Genomic DNA, 20,011 nt, shown 5'->3' with positions numbered 1-20,011 from the left:
AGATGAAGACATTCTAGATATCTGCTATACAACACAGTACCTATAGTTAACAATAAATTTAAATTTTTTTAAAATAAATTGAGAAGATAGATAATCATGTTAAGTATTCTTACCAAAACACATACACAACACATACAAACACAAGGTAATTTCTGGAAATTATAGATATGTTTAGTACCCTGGCTATGGTGATAGTATCACAGGTTAGGCATACATCCAAACTCATCAAGTTGTATACTTTCAATGCATCCAAAATATTTTGTACATCAATTATATATTAATAAAGAAAAGATAGAATTAAACATTTGGTTTTTATGTTGTTTGTTTAAACCCTCCAGAAGGACAGGGTTACATTGGTCATTTTTGCTACCTTACATTCCATGTATAGTGCTGCAATATAGTAAATACCAAATAAATACTTGTTGAAGAAATAAATAAATGGAAAAATCATTTTTTAAAATAAGGGCAGACAACAACTATACATACACAGACACAGATGCATGGAGATGTACATATAATTGTTTGTTTAATTTCACTGTGGATGTTTGAAATTTTAATTAAAGCTTTCTAAGGGCCCATGGGTCTGCACTTGGTAGCCACTATTCTGGTGTTTATTTGGGTGGCTGATGTCAATTTTCAGCCATCTGGACATATTTTCCCTGATGGTTATCATGCATTTACTGGGCACGGAGGATTAGACTGCATAATGCACATAAAAGCATTTGTAATCTTTAAAGCACTACAGAAATATAAGGTATTAGCACTTTGTTAGTTATGATATTGCCTCAAAATGTACAGTAGCAAATTCTAAGCTAAAAAATATCCTCCATGTCTACTTAGAAATCATAAGATTATGTAATATTTTTAAAAATGAAATTTTCCCACAGGAGTTTTCACCACTGCTTTTTTCAATTGTTTTACCACATAATCCAGCCTGTTATAAAAACTGCAAAAATATAAAAATGGAATTGCCAAGATATAATAATCTCTTGAGGGACTACCATATTAAATGTAGTTACCTCTTATAAGTTATTTGGCATATTACCAGAATGAAGATTCTATTGTGGGAAACAAAAAGTTTATTTGCAATGGATTTTTTTTTTCAAAAATAGTGTTCTCTTCTCAGGCTGGATAAATGATTTGTACACATGAAAAATGGCCTTGTTTTGTTTTGTTTTTTTCTTTTTTTTTCCTTTCTTTCTTTTTTTTTTTTTTTTTTTTAGAGATGAGATGAGAACATTTTGGACACTAAAAACACAGAAACCCTAGCAAATTCAACATTCATGTAAGTAACAATCAGTGAGTGACTGGCAGTGCCATTCACCTTTATATTAACTCAGTCACCCTCTCCTAGGGCCACCTCCTGGGCCATGACCTCATTTGGCACTACTCCACATCAGCACTCTTGCATTTTAATACCCTCATCTTCAAGCACATCTCATCTTTCTGGGTCTCACATGACTCATCCCCTCATGCGTGCCCGTACTTCATGGAGATCTCTGGAACTATTAGCTTTTAATTTTGTCCTAATATATTCGGCCCCTCTTTCTTATTTTTCTTTTTTAATGATTATTTATTTTTGAGAGAGAGAGTGAGACAGAACATGAGCTGGGGAGGGGCAGAAAGAGAATCTGAAGCAGGCTCCAGGCTCTGAGCTGTCAGCACAGAGCCCGACATGGGGCTCGAACCATCAACTGCAAGATCACGACCTGAGCTGAAGTCAGACATTTAACTGAGCCACCCAGGTGCCCCTTAGGCCTCTGTTTATATCCACAGCTTTGTCTGGGGGTGAAGGAAGATACAGGTGTTCAGAGAGTGTCTTGGTGAGATGAGGCTGGTGAGAGCAAGGAAACCAGCTCGGCTGTTTTGAGATCATAAAATGATTCACTTGGCTGGTGATGTGAAACTTGCTTTTTTCTCGCAGACATGGTATCTCTCATCTCTGAGGATTCCAGGGTCCTAACAGGAAGTTTTAAAAAAAATTCTCCCTGCCAAAATATGGGTTAAGGGTTCTCTATCTTGTTAAAGATGATTTTTATTAGGTGCTTATTATGGACAGGGTGTTTTTCCAGAGACAGAGGATAGAGAAATTAACAAAATGATAAAACTCCCTGCCCTCCTGGAGCTTATCTTCTGGCACAGATTAGAAAGACAATGAACCAAGTGAATAAGAAAAAAAATAAGAAAAATATGTAGCATAGTAGAAGGTAATGCATGCTGAACTTCAGGTAAAGACTTCAGAGAAGACTGTTTCAGTCAGAGGGAACACTAAATACATAGGCTTTGAAGTGAACATGCAACTCAGATTTTTTGAGGAACAGTAGGAAGACCATTATGGCTGGACCACAGTGAAAAAGGAGAGAACCAACAGGAGATGGGTGGGGGGATACATGTGGGACTCTGGCAACATATTGTAAAGATTGTGGCTTTTACTCTAAATGAAATGGCATGGCAGTTCAATGGATTTGAAGGCAGAAGGAAGGTAAACTAGTGTGTTCAGGTTGCCTTCTTGACCAGATCCAAATGTCATTTTTGAAAGTATTCTTCATGATAGAGAAAACTGTGAAATCAGCACTCAGGGTCCTAATTTCACATCTCATTTTATTTGTTCTGAGTTTGTGAGTATGTGTGAGTGTGTGTGTGTCTGTGAGTATGTGTGTATGTTCTTTGTGTATTTGGATCTGAATATATGACAACCAATGCTTGTGCTGAAGATATGAACACCAAATCTTGTGCTAAAATGAATGTAAAAAGAAGAAAATAAGTAAATACGCTAAAGAAAAAAATACAGATTTCATCCTAATTAGTAAAATAATGAAATAAGCTCATCAAAATCAAGTACAGAAAATGATACTGGTTATCATTACTATTACACACCAATGTTTTAGAGATTTTAGGTTTTAGAATTTTAGAGTGAATACAATAAATCGAAAAATTAAATCATCAGTATAAGTAATGGAGAGGAAATGAGTCAATTATTTTGTGCTGATAAAATTATTGCATATCTAGAAAATGCAAAGCTTCTGGAAAAATTGCAAATATTAAAAAAGGAATTTGAATTATACAAACATCAAGTTGCTCTTCCTACACTAGCAAAAATTAACTGGACATAAAAATATGCTAACAAGTACTACAAGCATAGTAATAATTCAATAAAAATACAAAATGTTCATAAAGTAATCTATCTTTATGGAGGGATATAAACATCTGACTAAAATTTGTTCCCTATTTTTGGATTAGAACATCTAATATTAAAATTTCAACCCCTCAAAAATTAATATTTAGAAACTAATTTTATAATTAGAAAAATAATCTTAAAGTTGTTAGTGATGAACAATATTTAATAAAAATAATTATAGAAATAAGAATAATGGGGGGAGCATGCATTACTAGTTATTGAAGTTCACTAAAAAGACAATATAATAGCGGCACCTGGATGGCTCATTTGGTTGAGCCATCTTCAACTCAGGTCATGATCTCCTGGTTCATGAGTTTGAGCCCTGCATTGGGCTCTGTGCTGACAACTCAGAGCCTGGAGCCTACTTCAGATTCTGTGTCTCTCTCTCTCTCTGCCTCATACGCCACCCCACTCTCACTCTGTCTCTCAAAAATAAATAAATATTAAAAAATTTTTTTTTAAAAAGACAATATAATAAAAACACGATGCTGCTAGCAAAAGAGAAAATAGTGGTACCAAAGAAAAATCTAAAATTAGTATACAGAAAATACAGAATTTTAAAAACATAAAATTTAATAAACAAAGCATTATTGTTATTTCATTGGGAAAGGATTATGTATGGAATAACTCCTGCAGGCACACCTGAGAATCTACCTTAAAGAAAATAATGGTGGATCTTATACTGTAGTGAGTTAACTGAAAAAATTCTGGTTGGATTAAATGAATAAAGGTAAAAAAACAATACTCTCTTGGTTTCAGAGAAACGTGATGTTTCTTTTCTTTCTTTTTTTCAGAGAAACATTTTGATCAAAGAAAATCCACAATCTACAAAAGAACCATATTTGATTATGTATATGAAAAGTATGACAGAACATATTCAGAGTCCAAAAAAACAACAACAAAGAAAAATTGGTATGGTGGGAATGTGTACACTATAAGATCAAGAAGAAATCTGAGGAATAAAACAGCCAAGTTATTCATATTTGTTACCTGGGAGGAAGGAGAGAAGAGGAGTGAGGTAGGGTGAGAACCAAGAAGTAAAGAAAAAACAGAAGAAATAATGGAAAAATGTGCCTTAGTGTAATGTCTATTTACATTAACACTATATTATACACTAAAAAAAAGTAGGAACATTCATCTTTAGAAATTGGGAGTTTGGAAAATATTCTTTTTTGACTTTGTTTTATCAATATAGTACTGTAAAATATATTAAAATTAAATAAATATAGGGGCGCCTGGGTGGCTCAGTCGGTTAAGCGTCCGACTCTTGGTTTTGGCTCAGGTCATTATCTCACGGCTCATGGGTTTGAGCCCTGCATCAGGCTCCGCATTGACAGTACAGAGCCTGCCTGGGATTCTCTTTCTCCATCTCTCTCTGTCCTTCCTCTGCTGTCTCTGTCTCTCAAAATAAGTAAAAACTTTAAAAAATTTAATAAAAAAATATAAAATCCAGAACACTGAAAACACCAAATGCAAGACTATGGAGCAAAAGGAACTTTTACTCATTCTTGATATAAATACAAAATGATACACTTTGGAAGGCAGTTTAGCAGTTTCTTACAAATGTAAACATACCCTTACCATACAATCCAATATTCATGCTCCTTGGTATTTACCCAAATGAACTGAAAACTTACGCCAACACAAAAACCTGCACAGGGATGTTTATAAGAGCTTTATTTGTAATTACCAAGTTGGAAACAACCAAGATGTCCTTCAGTAGGTGAATGGTTAAAATAAACTGTGGTACCCAAGAGATATTATTCCTCTTTAAAAAGAAATGAGCTATAAAGCCATGAGGGTAACTTAAGTGCATATTACTAAGTGAAAGAAGACAATTTGAAAAGGCTACATACTATATGATTCCAACTATATGATATTCTGGAAAAGCCAAAACTATGGAGACTGTAAAGAGATCACTGGTTGCCAAAGGTTAGTGGGGGGAAAGTGATGAACAGGCAGAATTTAGAGAGGGTTTTTAAAGTAGTGAAAATGTTCTGTATGATACTATAATGATGGGTACTTGTTATACATTTCTCTGCACTCATAGCATGTACAACACCAAGAGTGAGCCACAGTGTAAACTATGAACTCTGAGTGATAATGATGTATCATTGCAGGTTCATCAACTGTAATAAACTCACCACTGGTTGGGGCAGGGTGTGTTGTTAATAATGGGAAGACCATGCATGGGTATGGGAGGGAGATTATGGGAAATGTCACTACCTTCCTCTCAATTTTCCTATGAACCCAAAGCTGCTCTAAAACCGGTCTCTTATAGAAACAAAGCAGATTTAGAGGTCCAAAAATGTTAAATTTAGAGAGTCTCTATAAGTCATCTTGAAAAATAAAGATCCGTATTCATGTCTTGATAGGGCAGTAGATGACTATAAAGCTTTAAAGTGTTCTGAACAACTGAACCATTTCTAATCTACATTCACTTTAGTTGGCAAGACTAATGCATTATGGTCAGAGTCCTGAAAAAACTAAACTTTCCATTCACAAGGAGCTAAAACCTGTGAAGCGTTCCTTTGAAATGGCACAGACATGTGTACAAACATGGTCATGGCATTCCTTATCTCACCATTTCACTAATAATTTGACTTTCACCATTGAAAATGATCAGTCAAGTGTATGACTTAGCTTCATAGAAAGTGCCTCATTTTTCACTGATGTGTTTTGTGAGGGCTAGACGTTCCCATTCTACACTAAAACCTATGAAATAGACCTCTCACATGAAATCACAGAGGGTGTCCTAGGAATTACCTCTGCCCTCTACCATGGGGCTTTTAGCTGGCTTCCTTGCAGAGTGGCCTGCATTCACATAATGCTTTATATTCCACAAGAGCTTGAAAAACCTCCCTTTCACTTAGGCTAACTGGAGTTGAGAAAGCCTTTTTCTACCCCTACATAACAGCTACACTTGATTTTCTTCTGTAGTCATATCTATTCTCAAATGTTCATAATATGTTAGGTACCAGAAGTCACAAAGATTAATAAACCTTTGCACACACTTCAGAGAGCTCATATTCCAGTGCAGAAGAGGGAGAGGAAAACAGAAAAACAGAAAGTCATAGGGGCTTTAAGGGATTTGTGGAAGTCCTAATAGAGGTTAGGAAGTCTTTGAAACTGTTGGATAATGTCTCACATGACACACTTGAGTTTCACAGTAAGAAAGGCAGGGAGATCTTTCCAAGGATGACAGTGTGGGTGATGCTGTAAGCTTGGTATGTTTGGTGAATTATTAGAATTTTGATACAGGAAAGATAAGGAGTTGATAGTGGTGAAAGGGTGAATAGAAGTGTAGCAATTCCTCTACTTAGGTGGCATGTATTGGCACAAATGTACCCATTGATTATGATTCTCATCTGTTCTAGTTGGACCCATGTTGTAAATAGTTATCAATATTGTAAATATCACCTGTGAGTATAATAGGAAATAAGTGGCAGATTTGCCCATATTTTAAAGGGCCATGTATGCCAGATTAGAGACTTGAATATGAAAGAAAAAGAGAGCCAAGTAAGATTATTATGTAGAAGGATTTCATAACTAAATTTTCTTTTTTAGAAAAGTAACTCTCAGGAAAATGGGGAAGAAGGATAAAAGAAGAAAGGATAATTTTTTAATCTATGTCATCAGTTAATTTAGTAAATGAGAGGAGTAAAAATAACTTTTTTAGAAAGACTAACATTTACAACCAAACAGTGCATTCTTTATTAAACTTAGTACGTTCTTTTATTTTAGATAAAATTAAATCACTCAGGATTGAATAAAGAGATGGTTCCATATTTACTTTTATTTATATTTATATTTTTTGGAGAGAGAGACAGAATCAGATCAGAGAGAGAGAGGGAGAGAGAGAGAGAGAGAGCGTGAATCCCAAGCAGGGATTCATGGAGCCAAGCAGGCTCCATGCTCAGTATGGAGCCCAACATGGGGCTGAATCTCACAACCATGAGATCATGACCTGATCCAAAATCAAGAGTCAGAAGCTTAACCAACTGAGCCACAAAGGGCCCCAAGAGGTATTTGCACTGTACGCTTCAACTGCTTTGAACATTATGTTCCAGAATGCTTAAAACAACAACAATAACAACAACAGCAACAACAAACTCCTTTGTTCTTGCTCACCTCTCCACACTAAACACAGCACCCAAACCTGTGCCTCTAACTCTGATCAAAATTCGTAGGACTGTCTGATCCCACGACCCACAAGAGGGCTTCAAACCTCAAGGAGAATTGAAAAGAATGTAGAGTTTATGTGCAAACCAGGACTGCCGCTGAATAAACACTCCTCCGGGTCCTAAAATATATGTAAGTAAGCAGAGCTATCTCAGTAGATGGGGGAAAAAACCTTAAGATCAGGGGTCAGAAAACTTTTTTTTTAAAGGCCACATAATAAATAGTTTAGGCTTTAACATATAGTCTTTGTTACAACTACTCAGTTCTATAAATATAGCCCCAAAATAGCCACAGACATTGTGTAAATGTGTGTGTTTTTTCCAACAAAACTTTATTTACAAAAACAGAAGGTGGATTTGATTCACAGGCCTTACTTAGTTAGCCAGCCCCTGTTTTAGAATTATATCCTAGTATCCTCAAACTAACAGAAACCTGTACATAAGATATTCACTCCACCAAATCATATTAGTATTCCAGAAAACAAGGGAAGAGCAAAGGGATTTCACCTGGTTTCACCACAGAATAATATTCTATGTTTGCCTTTGTTTCTTCACAGGTGCTTGATCATTCTTATAAAGAAACTTTACACTTTTCTGTTTGCTGAAAAATAAATTTCATCAGATTGTTGCCATGGAAACATAGTAATGCAGACTGAAGAGTCTATCTAATAATTGAATTCTTCTAGTTTACACAATCTGGATTGCTCTAGATTTTATTTATATTAGGAGGGAGGAGGAGGAGGAGGAGGGGGATCTCTCTTTCACAGTCATCTTTCATTGCTATTTTCTCTTTATTAAATATTGCCTATTTCAGTAATAGAGAAAAATAAATTAATCTTTTATACCATAAGAATCAAGTTTATTATTGAAATAAAGAATTATCAGAGATTTCAATAGTTTACCATAGTGGTTAAGGATACAGACCACCTTCTAATGCCCTCTCTGCCACTTACTGCCTGTGTGATCTAGAGCAAATTGCTTGTCTCTCTGCGCCTCAGTAATAAAAGAAGGTTAATAATAATAGCTTTCAAATAGGAATGTTATGAAAAGTTAACAAATTAATGCAGGAAAACCAGCCACTCAGGATAGGGCTTGTTACATAAAAAGCATTCCATAAAGAGCTATTATTATCATCCAATTATTTTAAATTTTACTTAAATATATTTTGCAAGTGCAGTTTGTCTTAAAGTTACCAGAACCCTCTGAGATATAGGTGCCTCTAAAGCTCAAGCCCCGGTACTGGAGGAAGCCTTTGAAATCATTTGTTGTTTTCATCCCTCACACAGGAATCTTTCTCTGTCCAATAACATTAAGGCCTTATGTTCTCCTTCTAGGCATTTTCAGCTGTCAGATCCATAGCACCTTACAATGCAACTTGTTTCATTTACATTTCAGCTGCACATCTAATAAGCATGGTGATATTGTTGAGACAGGTAATGTCTCTGAGCTCAGAGTCTTCATTTGTGAAGTCAAGTTAATATTCTTTATCTACTTCAGAAAGGACTTGAGAGAGTAAGAAGAATATTTCTCACTCTAAATTTCACAAAGTAGCATTCCAGAGAGCTTTCCCCTCTCCAGGAGGGAAAAGCACGAAAAGAAAACATGCAGCTTGTCTTTACCATCTCCCTCCCTTCTGGGAATTAATGACTGGCCTGTCTGGTAAGGTGGAAGAAGAATTGAGAAGGTGTGACTTAGCCTCTTCTTTTCTTATGGAGCAGTCTGGACTCTGAATCTGAGTTTTCCTACTGTCATTCTGAAAGCCATCTATCTTCTATAGCAGGAAAGTCCTGTTATTGTCCAGCCCTCGCTGTGACTCTGGGGTTGGGGAATCATGTTAGGAAGTCCATTTGGTCACAGATCAAAGACTTGGTCTCTAATTAGCTGAGATACATTAACCTCCTTGACTCATTTCCATTGGTTTTTAATTTGAGAACAGGGCTGTTGTTTAATCAACCTTTAAAATAACCCTAACATTGACAATTCATTACAATACTCGATGAGACAGTACATATGCAAATGTTAAATTTGCAGTTACGAGTATTTCTCCATTATAGTATAGACAGATCTTTCTCTCTCTCTTGCTTGTAACAGACAGAATAATATAAAACAAAGATAATATATAAAATCACTTATTAACAGTGTAGTTTTCCTTGTTCTTCAACTTTTAGTGACAACTTCTCAATCCGTTGCTACCCCTAGCCCTGTAACACACACACATTCTGTTCTTGCCTCCAAAATTAGGAAGAAAATGGGGGCTATCAAGTGATTTTCCTGTTTTTAAACCTTTAAACATACCTACCTCGTTAAAAAAAAATATGTTCCACTTCTGGAATTAACCTTCTCAGCTTGCTCCATCCACCTTTGCTTTAACAGCCCCTGATTCCCACATCTTAGGAGTTTTACGGAATTAAGTGTCCTCCCTCATTTATTAAACCCCCTATCCTACCTGGATCCTAAAATTAAACAACCAAATCTCTGTGACTGGGCTCTGTATGCAGGTTACAAATCTTTATGAGTCATAAAAGAAAAAGGCTGGCATTGCCCAAAATGCCACAAAGTCAAAATTAAATAACAAGAGGGAAAATATTTGCTACACGTGTCAATGAACTACTTAATTTATAAAATACTTTTGTATAAATCAATAAGGAAAAATAAACAGAAAAAACTAAGTTCCTGAAGTCTAAAGAAAATATAAATATATATCACTCATTCACATATGAAAGACATAGAATCTCATAAACGACTACAAATTAAAACATTATGATGACAGTTTTCACCTATAAAATTAGCAAGTACCAAATAATTTATTAATACCTTGTGCTAACACAGGTATAAAAATATAAGTGCTTTTCACTGTATAGCTTTGTTCACTGTTAAAATTATTTTTTCATGATCATAAATTACAGTTTTGGAAAACAAAGAACTACTGTTAAACACCTGTCTTTTGACCCAATTTTTCCTTGAGAGAGAGTTTTATCATTCTCCAATCTCCATTTATTAGTTTAACCTCACAAAACAGTGGCTTACATGCCATCGGTTCATTTTCCCAGCTCCTACTTAACATTTAGCTACTTCATTCTCAATCCACTTTGATTTTTCCATTTGTCCATCTCTTGCTAAATCACCAATTACTTCTACCTCAATAAATCCAAAGGCCCTTTCAGTATTATTTCCACTTGATCTAGAATTATTTGACACGGGTAGCCCCTCCTTTAAACATTCCATACTTGCTGGGATGACATAACATTCTCTGGGTTTTTCTCCTCCAACTCTGGATTTGCTTTCTCCCTATGGTCTTTTCATAGTTCATCCTTTTTCCAATCATAACATTTTGAGATTTCTTTCAAGGCTAAGTTCTCAGACTTCACCAACTTGAATTTTACATACTCATGCATTCTGTTCATAAATCTAAATTACTCAGATGATTCATGCATTTTTATTTACAGGCTATATATCTCTTTTGAGCTCCAGACTGACATATTCTCCAGTTTTCTTGGCTATATTTATGTTTGAAATGCACATCAGGGCAGTTTATCCAAAACCGAACTCATGATCTGCTCCCTACTTCACACCTGATTCTTCTCCAACTCTCTTCATCTCCGTAGTGATCATTACTCATCTTGTTATAAAGCACCAGAATCTTAGGAGTCACTCCTGTCGTCTTCCCCATGCTTCTCTACAATATCCAATGCACCCAACAGCTCCTACTAATTTTTTTCAATGTACTGAGTTGTATATCAATTTTGATACATTTTGATGAGTTTGGACATATGCATATACCCTGATAACACCATAACAAATACATAATAAGCACATTTTAATTAGTAAATAGCTCTTGATCTGCTGCTTAGTCCTTGATGGTATCATTTTTATTAGGGATACTGTTTCCTCTGTATCCACCCTATCACTTCTAATCCATAATCTATACCCAAGTTATCTTTGGAACTATCACATCTATCATATTCTTACTCCCACAGAAAGGCTTCTCCAGTAATGGGATAAATGTCAAAATACTACAAGGCTGAAAATGTTATTTCTTAGGCTCCTCTCCAAACTTTTTCACACACTCTCCCCTTACCCTCTGTGCTCAACCCTCGTGGTTTAGAGAGTTTTGCACATGGTCTGAGTCAGATGCATCTAAATAACTGCTTGTTTATAGACTGAACATCACACAATTAGTCTGAACTCAAATGTGGATAAGTATAAAAATCTCCAGGCAAAGTAGAGCATAGTTTGGCTAGATTTATCTGCACTATACATTCATCACAAAAAGCTCAATAATTTTCCAGGCATTTTATTAAGTTTATCTAATTTTCAAAGGGTAACCTAAAACAACAAAAGCAAAAAGAAAGCAAACTTAAATGGAGCTTATCACAAGTGTAGAAACAGTTATGTTGCTAACACTTCTCTCTTCATGATACTCAGAATGGCCACTAGTATAAGAAACTGGTATGATCTTTTCCAGTCATTTAACCTCTTTGAGTCTCAATTTGTTCCCCTGAAAAAATGGGGTCATTATTACCAAACTCAAAGGCACCTAAAACTTAACATATTCATTGCCTAGAGCATTAAATTAATCTCTCTCTCTTCCTCTACCCCCACTCTTCTCTCTTCTCACTGTTTCCTCCTTTCTTCCCCACTCTCTTTCCCTCTCTCCTTGTCTCCTGACACATAACAGGAACTCAATGAAAATAAGTTTTGTTTTGTTTTTTCTCATCACAATTAAATGATAATGAATGGCCCAGTGTGCAAATATACTTATTTTTAAAATGGCTTTAATTTAGAATGAATACTCCTGATATGCAAAGATTAAAGACTAATGTCAACTTCTGAAGAATGCCTACTATAATAGTTCTAGTAGAACAATTGTTTGTAATTCTAGCCACAAAGATATTTATTAGAATAAGCTCTTGTCCTTTCCATTTTGAAAAACATTGATGTAGAGTGACCTCCTGATAAGAAATACTGGTTATAATTCCCAAATAGCTTTGAAATTTAAGTACATTTCCTCTGGCAGCCTGGTAATAATCATCATATTGAAGGACGGAGATTCTTAATTCAAATAGATAAATAGTGTTAGCTAATTATAGACAAGATAAAAACCAATCTTGAAGTAGTTAATTTGATAAAAGTTGGTCCTTGTTTCCAAGTTCAGATTTAAGTTTATAACTTGTAAATAATATACCTCAAATGATATTTTCCCAGGTAAAAAACTAAAACACTGTATCCATTCTAGAAAAGCACCTTTAGAAATTTCATTACTGTTCATATTATTGATCCCATTCTGCTTTCAGGGCCAAAATGTTTAGCAAGACTATTTCAGGGACCTGGACAGGACATTTTCATTGGCAATGAGACAATGGATTACCCTGAGTTCAAGCGAGAAGACACAGTAGCCAGGTCTATATCACTCTAACACCCTTCTGATGTGCAGTACAGATGGCGAGATATGTTGACGATGAAGTTGTCTCAGCAGCAGTGTTATCTTATTAGTCCCACCATGCATTTTAGTTGAATGACCTATTAAACATGGCTGTCCCATGGCAACTGGACAGATTTATAACAAAACGGGACCCTCTAGAAAGCTGTGAATATAGATTCCTTTCTCATAGCCTTGACTTCTAATTTCTAAGAACCATCCAACCAGGTCTGAGTTGGGTAGGGGAAGGAAAGAGCATGCAGGGAGATTGGGAGAATATATGCAAACAAAATAATCTCAAATTACTAAGAGTACATCATAGAGAATATAGTCAATGATACTGTAATAGCATTGTATGGTGACAGATGGTACATACATTTGTGGTGAGCATACTGTAACATATAGAGATGTTGAATTACAAAACTGTATGCCTGAAACTAATGTAACATTGTGTGTCAACTATAGGAGTTATAGGGTGAACTGAATTTTTAGGGGGTAGTGTTAAAATAAAAATGCTAACTTAAATTTGAATTATCTAAGATAGTTTCTTTACATACCCAGAATCTATGAAGAACTTGGAGTTTGTTATCAGACAACTTCTCCACTGTTTCTCTTTTACAGGAGACAGTCTGGTAGAGAAAAGCACTGGATTATGGGCCACAGCAATTGGGCTTTTGTGTGACCTTGACCACGTTATCCAAACTTTGGGGGTATCAGTTTCCTCACTTGGAAAATGAGAGTGAGTAAATGAACTAAATATTCTCATAATTATTAAATTTTGCCTTTCTGCTCACTACCCTTGACCTCCACTCTTATGAATAGGAATATTTTAAATTTACTGAAAAGTAATAGAACACAGTGCTAAATGCTCAGTCTCTACAATTACACAGACTTATATTTAATTTTGTTTTCAGTGCATACATCTATATGGCCTTCTCCACATCACTATTACTCAATATAAATTGAGACTTAGAATCCTTGTCTATAAAATGGGGATGATAATAGAATTCAACATGAAGTTGTTCTTAGATTCATTTATTTTTTCTTTCATAGCACTCGCCACCTTCTATCTAATTTACCACCTGCAAGGTCCATAAAGGTAGTGAGTATTATCTGTTTCATTCACTGACATATCCCAACCATCTTAACGTATAACAGCCAGTCAGTATCTATCAAATAAATAAATGAAACAACACATGTACAGAGCTTAGAGTAGTAATTGGCACAAAACAGTTCATAAATTATTCTACAAATGGTCTTGATAAATGGTTTTATTAATACCTAGAGTGCCATTTCACCATGAAGAAGTAGAAAAGGAAGAAGTAGGAACATCCCGAAGGGAAGATGAAGGGGACCGACCATCATACTGTTACCAAATATCTGAAAGACTATCACGTTACTTTCAAAGAAAAGAATATGAGCCAAGAGGTGGAAACTATAGGAACCTATTTTTTTAAGTCGTAAGTAAGAATGGCTTTTCTAACAAAACTCCTCTAAGGTGAAATGAACTGGTGCTCAAGTAAATGTTGAATTATTATTAGCCAATTAATGAAGTGATTAAGAAACCTAAGTAAAAGTTATGCATCTCTTATTCCATGAATTAAATGATATGGAGAGAACTTCCAATAAATGACATATACAAAATAAATTTTAAAAATATAAAATAGGGACACCCAGATGGCTCAGTCAGTAGAGTGTGCAGCTGTTGATCTTGGGGTTGTAAGTTTGAGCCCTACATTGGGTGTAGAGATTACTTAAAAATAACATATATATAGATATATAACATATATCTGTATATATAAAATATAGAATTTTGGCCTTGTGGTACTGTTGGTAATAAAAAATATAGATGGAATATGGCAAATATAGTGAATACCTATTTTCCTTGTGTACATGTGATCAAAAACTATTTACATGTTGACAAATCATATAGCTAAAAAACAAATACTGCCGATTTGTCTCATTAATGTTGGCAAAGTAGCAGATAGGAGCTACAGAATCTCTTATACCCTAGAAGGAAAACAGGATGGTTTAAAGCTAGCTTCTTTATTTCCTTTTCTTTTTACCCCAGTGGTAACACTGCACTTTAGAATTTAATATTGGCAGTGAGAATGTTCCTGAGTTGTATGAAACTAACTGGTGCATCACTCTTGCCAACTAGGGATGATTTTAGATGAAATGTATGACATCAGTGAAAAAGGAATCTCACTCGATATCATTTTTATGAAGGATAGTTGGCCTCATACTAAAATAGTCCCATCAATCTATTGCCATCAGGTCAGACAGAAAAGCATTAGGTACATAAAGTGGCTGTCATAAAATGTAGCCAAGCAGGAGCCAAGTCTGATCACAGAAGGTCAGTTAAGCATTTAGAAAATAAAGGAAGCATGTTTTCTTTAACGAGCCATTAAAAATTACTAACAAGTGAGTTAGCATTCTATTGTGGACAGAAAAACTGAGAAAGATGCAGTGGTTCTGAAGGTTTTCTCTATTTTTTTAATTGGCTGCCTACTAAAACAAGATATGCAATAACAAAACTTTTTAAAGTTATAGAACAGTGAACTGCATCCACAAAGTCAAACTATGGGGTCATTTTACTAACTGTGATGGCTAATCTCACGTGACAATTTACTGGGTCAGGGGATGCCCAGATATTTGGCTAAACATTATTCTGGGTGTGTCTATGAGGGTCTTTCCAGGTGAGATTAACATATATATCAATAGACTAAGTGGTGAAGCTTGATTCCCTAATGTGGGTGGCCCTCATCCAACCTATTGAAGACCTGAGTAGAATAAAAAAGAATGAATAAGAGGGAACTCTTCCTTCATGAATGTTTGAGTTGGGACATTGGTCTTTTCTGGCCTTCAGAACTGAACCCAAACATCTGCTCTTCTTGGGTCCCAAGTCTGCCAGCTTTCAGACCAGAACTGTACCATTGGTTCTGAGTATCTCTTTCTCCTTACACACACACACACACACACACACACACACACACACACACTACTATTTCTGTTTTCTAAGAGAATCCTTACACACACACACACACACACACACACACACACACACTACTATTTCTGTTTTCTAAGAGAACTCTAACATTCTGATTCAATAGCATCAGCAGGCAATAAGCTGAGTTGTGCCAATCAAGTGAATTATCCAGATAATTAAAGTCAATCCCTGTAGAAGTTAATGTTTTAGAAACTTGTCTGGTAACAATGTAGGTGATCAGGCAATGTAATAACACTTCTGTAATGTAAAATAATGAATCCATTTCCAATGCTTTTAAAAATTAGTCCTGAAGGAATTCCTCACTTTCAAACTTAAAATTCTAGGATTCTATATTATAGAAACAAGTTTATATAACTATTTTTAAAATCAATTTCAAAAGCAACAGCAAAAAGTCTCAAAGTGTTTATTTCCTGAGGGAATGATGAAATTATCCAATTCTCTAAGAACCCATCTCATTTCCTTACAGCCATTTTTTTAAGACTGAAGTAATCATTGGCTCATGTGTTGATTCCTGTTATCATCATTAATCAGCACATGGCAAATCTACTTATTTTCCATGATTATTTCCAGGCTTTGCTGTTTTATGATATTTAAGTTCTACTTCTACTACACAGATTAAATTTCCAAAGCATCTGTCCTTATGCACCAAAATACACCATTTTATGTTTCCAAATTATTACCTTCATGTGAATTTTCTCATTGCCACTCACCTGCCCAGAAGCAAAAATTCTCCTGCTAGACCCAGGCGCCTCATGGCCATCAGGAGACCTCTCACAGTCATGCCCTCACAGAAGCAGGCCACCACCCGGGCTTTGGGCAAGTGACTCCTGAGCTTCTTCAGCAGTTTATCGAAACTCTGTTCCCCTGCGTTGCTGTAGATTTTGTAAGAATGAGCGATGCAAATTCCTTCCTTGGCTGACATATCTTTGAAAGCCTCCATCCCACTTTCTCCATAGTTGCCTGTGTGAAAAGAGATAAGTAGAGGGGTAGTGAATGAGAGTGCTGGATGCACTGAGTCCAATTAGAGTGCGAAGGGCTGGGAGCATGATGGTCATTTGGTAGTGTTGAACTTGGAGCCTGAAGACCTGAATAAGTTTTTGCTCTTTCACTAACTTGTTCACTTTAGGCAATTTACAATGAAATTACATTATATGTATGGAACTTTAAACATTTCTTTCCACTGAGAGAGAAAATAGTATAAAAAGCACAAGCAAAAGCAATTCAGCACCCCCTTTACTTAAAAAGTTCATATTCTAGTGTGAGATGATAGAAGACTTTCATCTGCTGTATTTTTATTCTATCTCACTTCCCTTTGCTTCTCACTGCATGACCGTCTCATCCCACCAGATCAGATTCTTGTATTTAAAGATATAATACATATACTAAATATAGTATAGATGTTGTTGTAGAATATTATATGTTGTGTGGTATTATATTTTTATAGAATATTATGCATATTATATTCTATTAGCAATCATAAGTATTAGTGGCTTTATCCCAACCAAAAAATTCCAGATCATTGAGATTTCAGTCTTGTTACAGATAAATGTATAAGCTTATGAAAAATATTTAAATTTTCATTCTACACAACCACAGGGAAGTTAGTGATTTGGGGGAATAATTCCAATGTCCTCTGCAAATTTGGGGAGCCAAGGACTGATGGTGGTCCTTTAAATTAATGGAAAGTGGTGATCAATACTGACAATCAACTGTATGCCAGGAAGTGTACCAAGACCTTTATATATGTGGTCTCACTTAACTCTCACGATAATATACTGAGGTATGCATTATGACCTCCATTCTGCAGATAAGAAAACAGATGAGATGGTTAGGTTTATACTTACTCAAAGTTACATACCCAGTAGGTGGAAGGCTGCACCAAATTCTCAAATCTAAGAGTGCAGATTCTGCTCCCTCCACTCATCCATGGCTGACTTTTGGAAGACTCAGAAGCCCAATTATATCTACATTTCTTTTTCTGATATAAAGGTCATGATACTTCAATTTTCGATATTTTTAGAGCATTTTAAGGCTTTATAAATCATAACAGGCTCATTTTCTGAGTTTCCAAAAGATTAGGTGGATAAGGGGGAAAGATTTTAAGAATATAGGAGCCTATTACAAGACAACCAAGCTACGGGGCACATAAGGATGTAACTAGCCTAACAATCAACTAGACCAAGGATTGGAATTTCACCATGAGGGGATCTCAAATGAATAAAGAAGTACAAGGCATTCAATTGCATTGGCTTCACTATATGAGTATAGTAGAGATAACTTATAAATACATATATCTATATAACATTTGATTTTTGAAGTCTGTTCATACAGATTATAGCTCACTGCTCCTTACACCAACTCTGTGATAGAGGTAATATTATCTTCCAATTCCACTCACAACTGATAAAATTGAAGTTCACACTTAGCAAATAGGTGGCAGAGTCTTGGTTTAAACATAGATCTTCTCACTCCTGACCCTGTGTATGTTTTCCTACAGCACAGGTATTTTGCTGCAAATGAGATCCTCAGACATTGAGGGTGGTTTTTGTGTAGTTTTATCTTCATGAATAAACTGTAAAGGGCAGGGCAGGACAGCTTAAGTCCCGACCACAAATACTGATGGGAAAGCTGCATCTTTCCTTTTTCTCCAGAAATAAAATAACAAGGAACCTTGATGATGATGGCAAGTGGGCAATATAGCTATTTTGCAATTAACAAAGTTTAAAGGACCCCCTCTGAAAAATGTGCCCAAGGGCCTTAATTACTAGCCTTACACTAATCTGAGTAATCTATTATTCTCTGGTTTATTTTTAGCGACCTCTATTTTTCAACTGACTATCTTGCACTTAATACTATCATTAATGCTGGGGTATTTGCATACATAATGCGAAATTAGGTACACAGTGATCGTGATGACAATAATAAAAGTTCTCAATATATTCACAGTTAAACAAGAAAAAATATCTGACAAACCCATAATCTTTAGCACTTCTCCCAACAACATTTTAACATTGTTTTTGTTTATACGGTAAATTATATGGAAGCAGCTTGTAATAGGGAGAGAATCTTGTTATTAGAGAGATCTGAGTTCTAATTTAGCTTGGACAGTCTCTCTAAATCTAGCTTTTTCACCTGAAAATCAGAGGTAACACTGCTTAATATATGGATATTTTGTATATTATATACGTTAAACATTATATCTAGTTTAAATATTATAAGAAATGCTTATAATTATTATTTTATAATTATATACAATTGTTATTATACAATATTATATATAACAATAAACATTATACATAATTATAATATATATTATAAGACAATATATGTTAAATATACAACATATCTAATAGGTAGACTGAACCCAATTAATTGCACCTATTGGGACTATAGAATGTTCTAGGTGCAGTTAAGCTGCTCTCTCCTGGAGCATCTAAAACAAATAATGGAGCCAACAGCATTAACACTCAACATTGGATTAAAGAATGAACTTAAATTAGTTGGGGAAATATGATTTTCTGAGAACAAAACCCAAGCAGTACTCTTTAAAACTAAAATAGGAAATAGTTTCATTATATGTGTGGCATGAAAATTCTGCAGAATAATTTTGATTTAATAAAAGCAAGCCATGGTAATTTGGATATTAAAAATGGGAGTGTGTATTCCATTCATTCCAATAAAATTTGGAGGCCTGAAATGTTGAGATTTTCTGTAACTGATCTAAAGACTATATTCTGGAATTACACATTTAAAGATAAAGGAGAGGAGCACCTGGGTGGCTCAGTTAGTTAAGCATCCAACTCTTAATCTTGGCTCTGGTCATGATCTCAGTTCATGGAATCGAGCCCTGTGTTGGGCTCTGCATTGACAGTGTGGAGCCTGCTTGGGATTCTCTCTCTCCCTCTCTCTCTCTCTGCCCCTCCCCAGCTCATCTGGGCACACACTCTCCCTCTCTCTCAAAAAAAAATACATATTTAAAATAAATAAATAAATAAATAAATAAATAAATAAATAAAAATGAAAATAAAGGGGAAACTTAAAAAGTTCATAAATTTATTACAGGAAATGAAATAGATTCCAAGCAATGCACAGAATGAGAAAGAACTAAGGAAACAAAGTTTATTTTTCTAACAGGGAAATAAAAGTGACAAAGGAAAATATGGTGTAGAAAATGAAAGTGGTTTGTGGCTTCATTTTAAGTAACTGGTAAAAGCAGGAAGGAA

The 20,011-nt window shown here is 35.2% G+C and overlaps 1 protein-coding gene across 4 annotated transcripts in view; it reads right to left on the bottom strand.

Annotated features, from left to right (window-relative positions):
• Window positions 1-20,011, bottom strand: part of GRM5 (glutamate metabotropic receptor 5) — a 532,631-nt gene that overhangs the window by 319,629 nt on the left and 192,991 nt on the right. For all 4 annotated transcript variants that reach the window (XM_058687529.1, XM_058687528.1, XM_058687531.1 and 1 more), the window contains exon 3: window positions 16,499-16,748. In XM_058687529.1, the coding sequence (XP_058543512.1) occupies window positions 16,499-16,748 (250 nt within the window). The remainder of the gene's footprint in view (window positions 1-16,498; window positions 16,749-20,011) is intronic.

Source organism: Neofelis nebulosa, chromosome 10, assembly GCF_028018385.1.
Source record: "Neofelis nebulosa isolate mNeoNeb1 chromosome 10, mNeoNeb1.pri, whole genome shotgun sequence".
In the NCBI taxonomy this organism is placed as follows: domain Eukaryota; kingdom Metazoa; phylum Chordata; class Mammalia; order Carnivora; family Felidae; genus Neofelis; species Neofelis nebulosa.
Note: the sequence above shows the minus strand (reverse complement) of the source record. Positions and strands in the feature narration are given on the sequence as shown.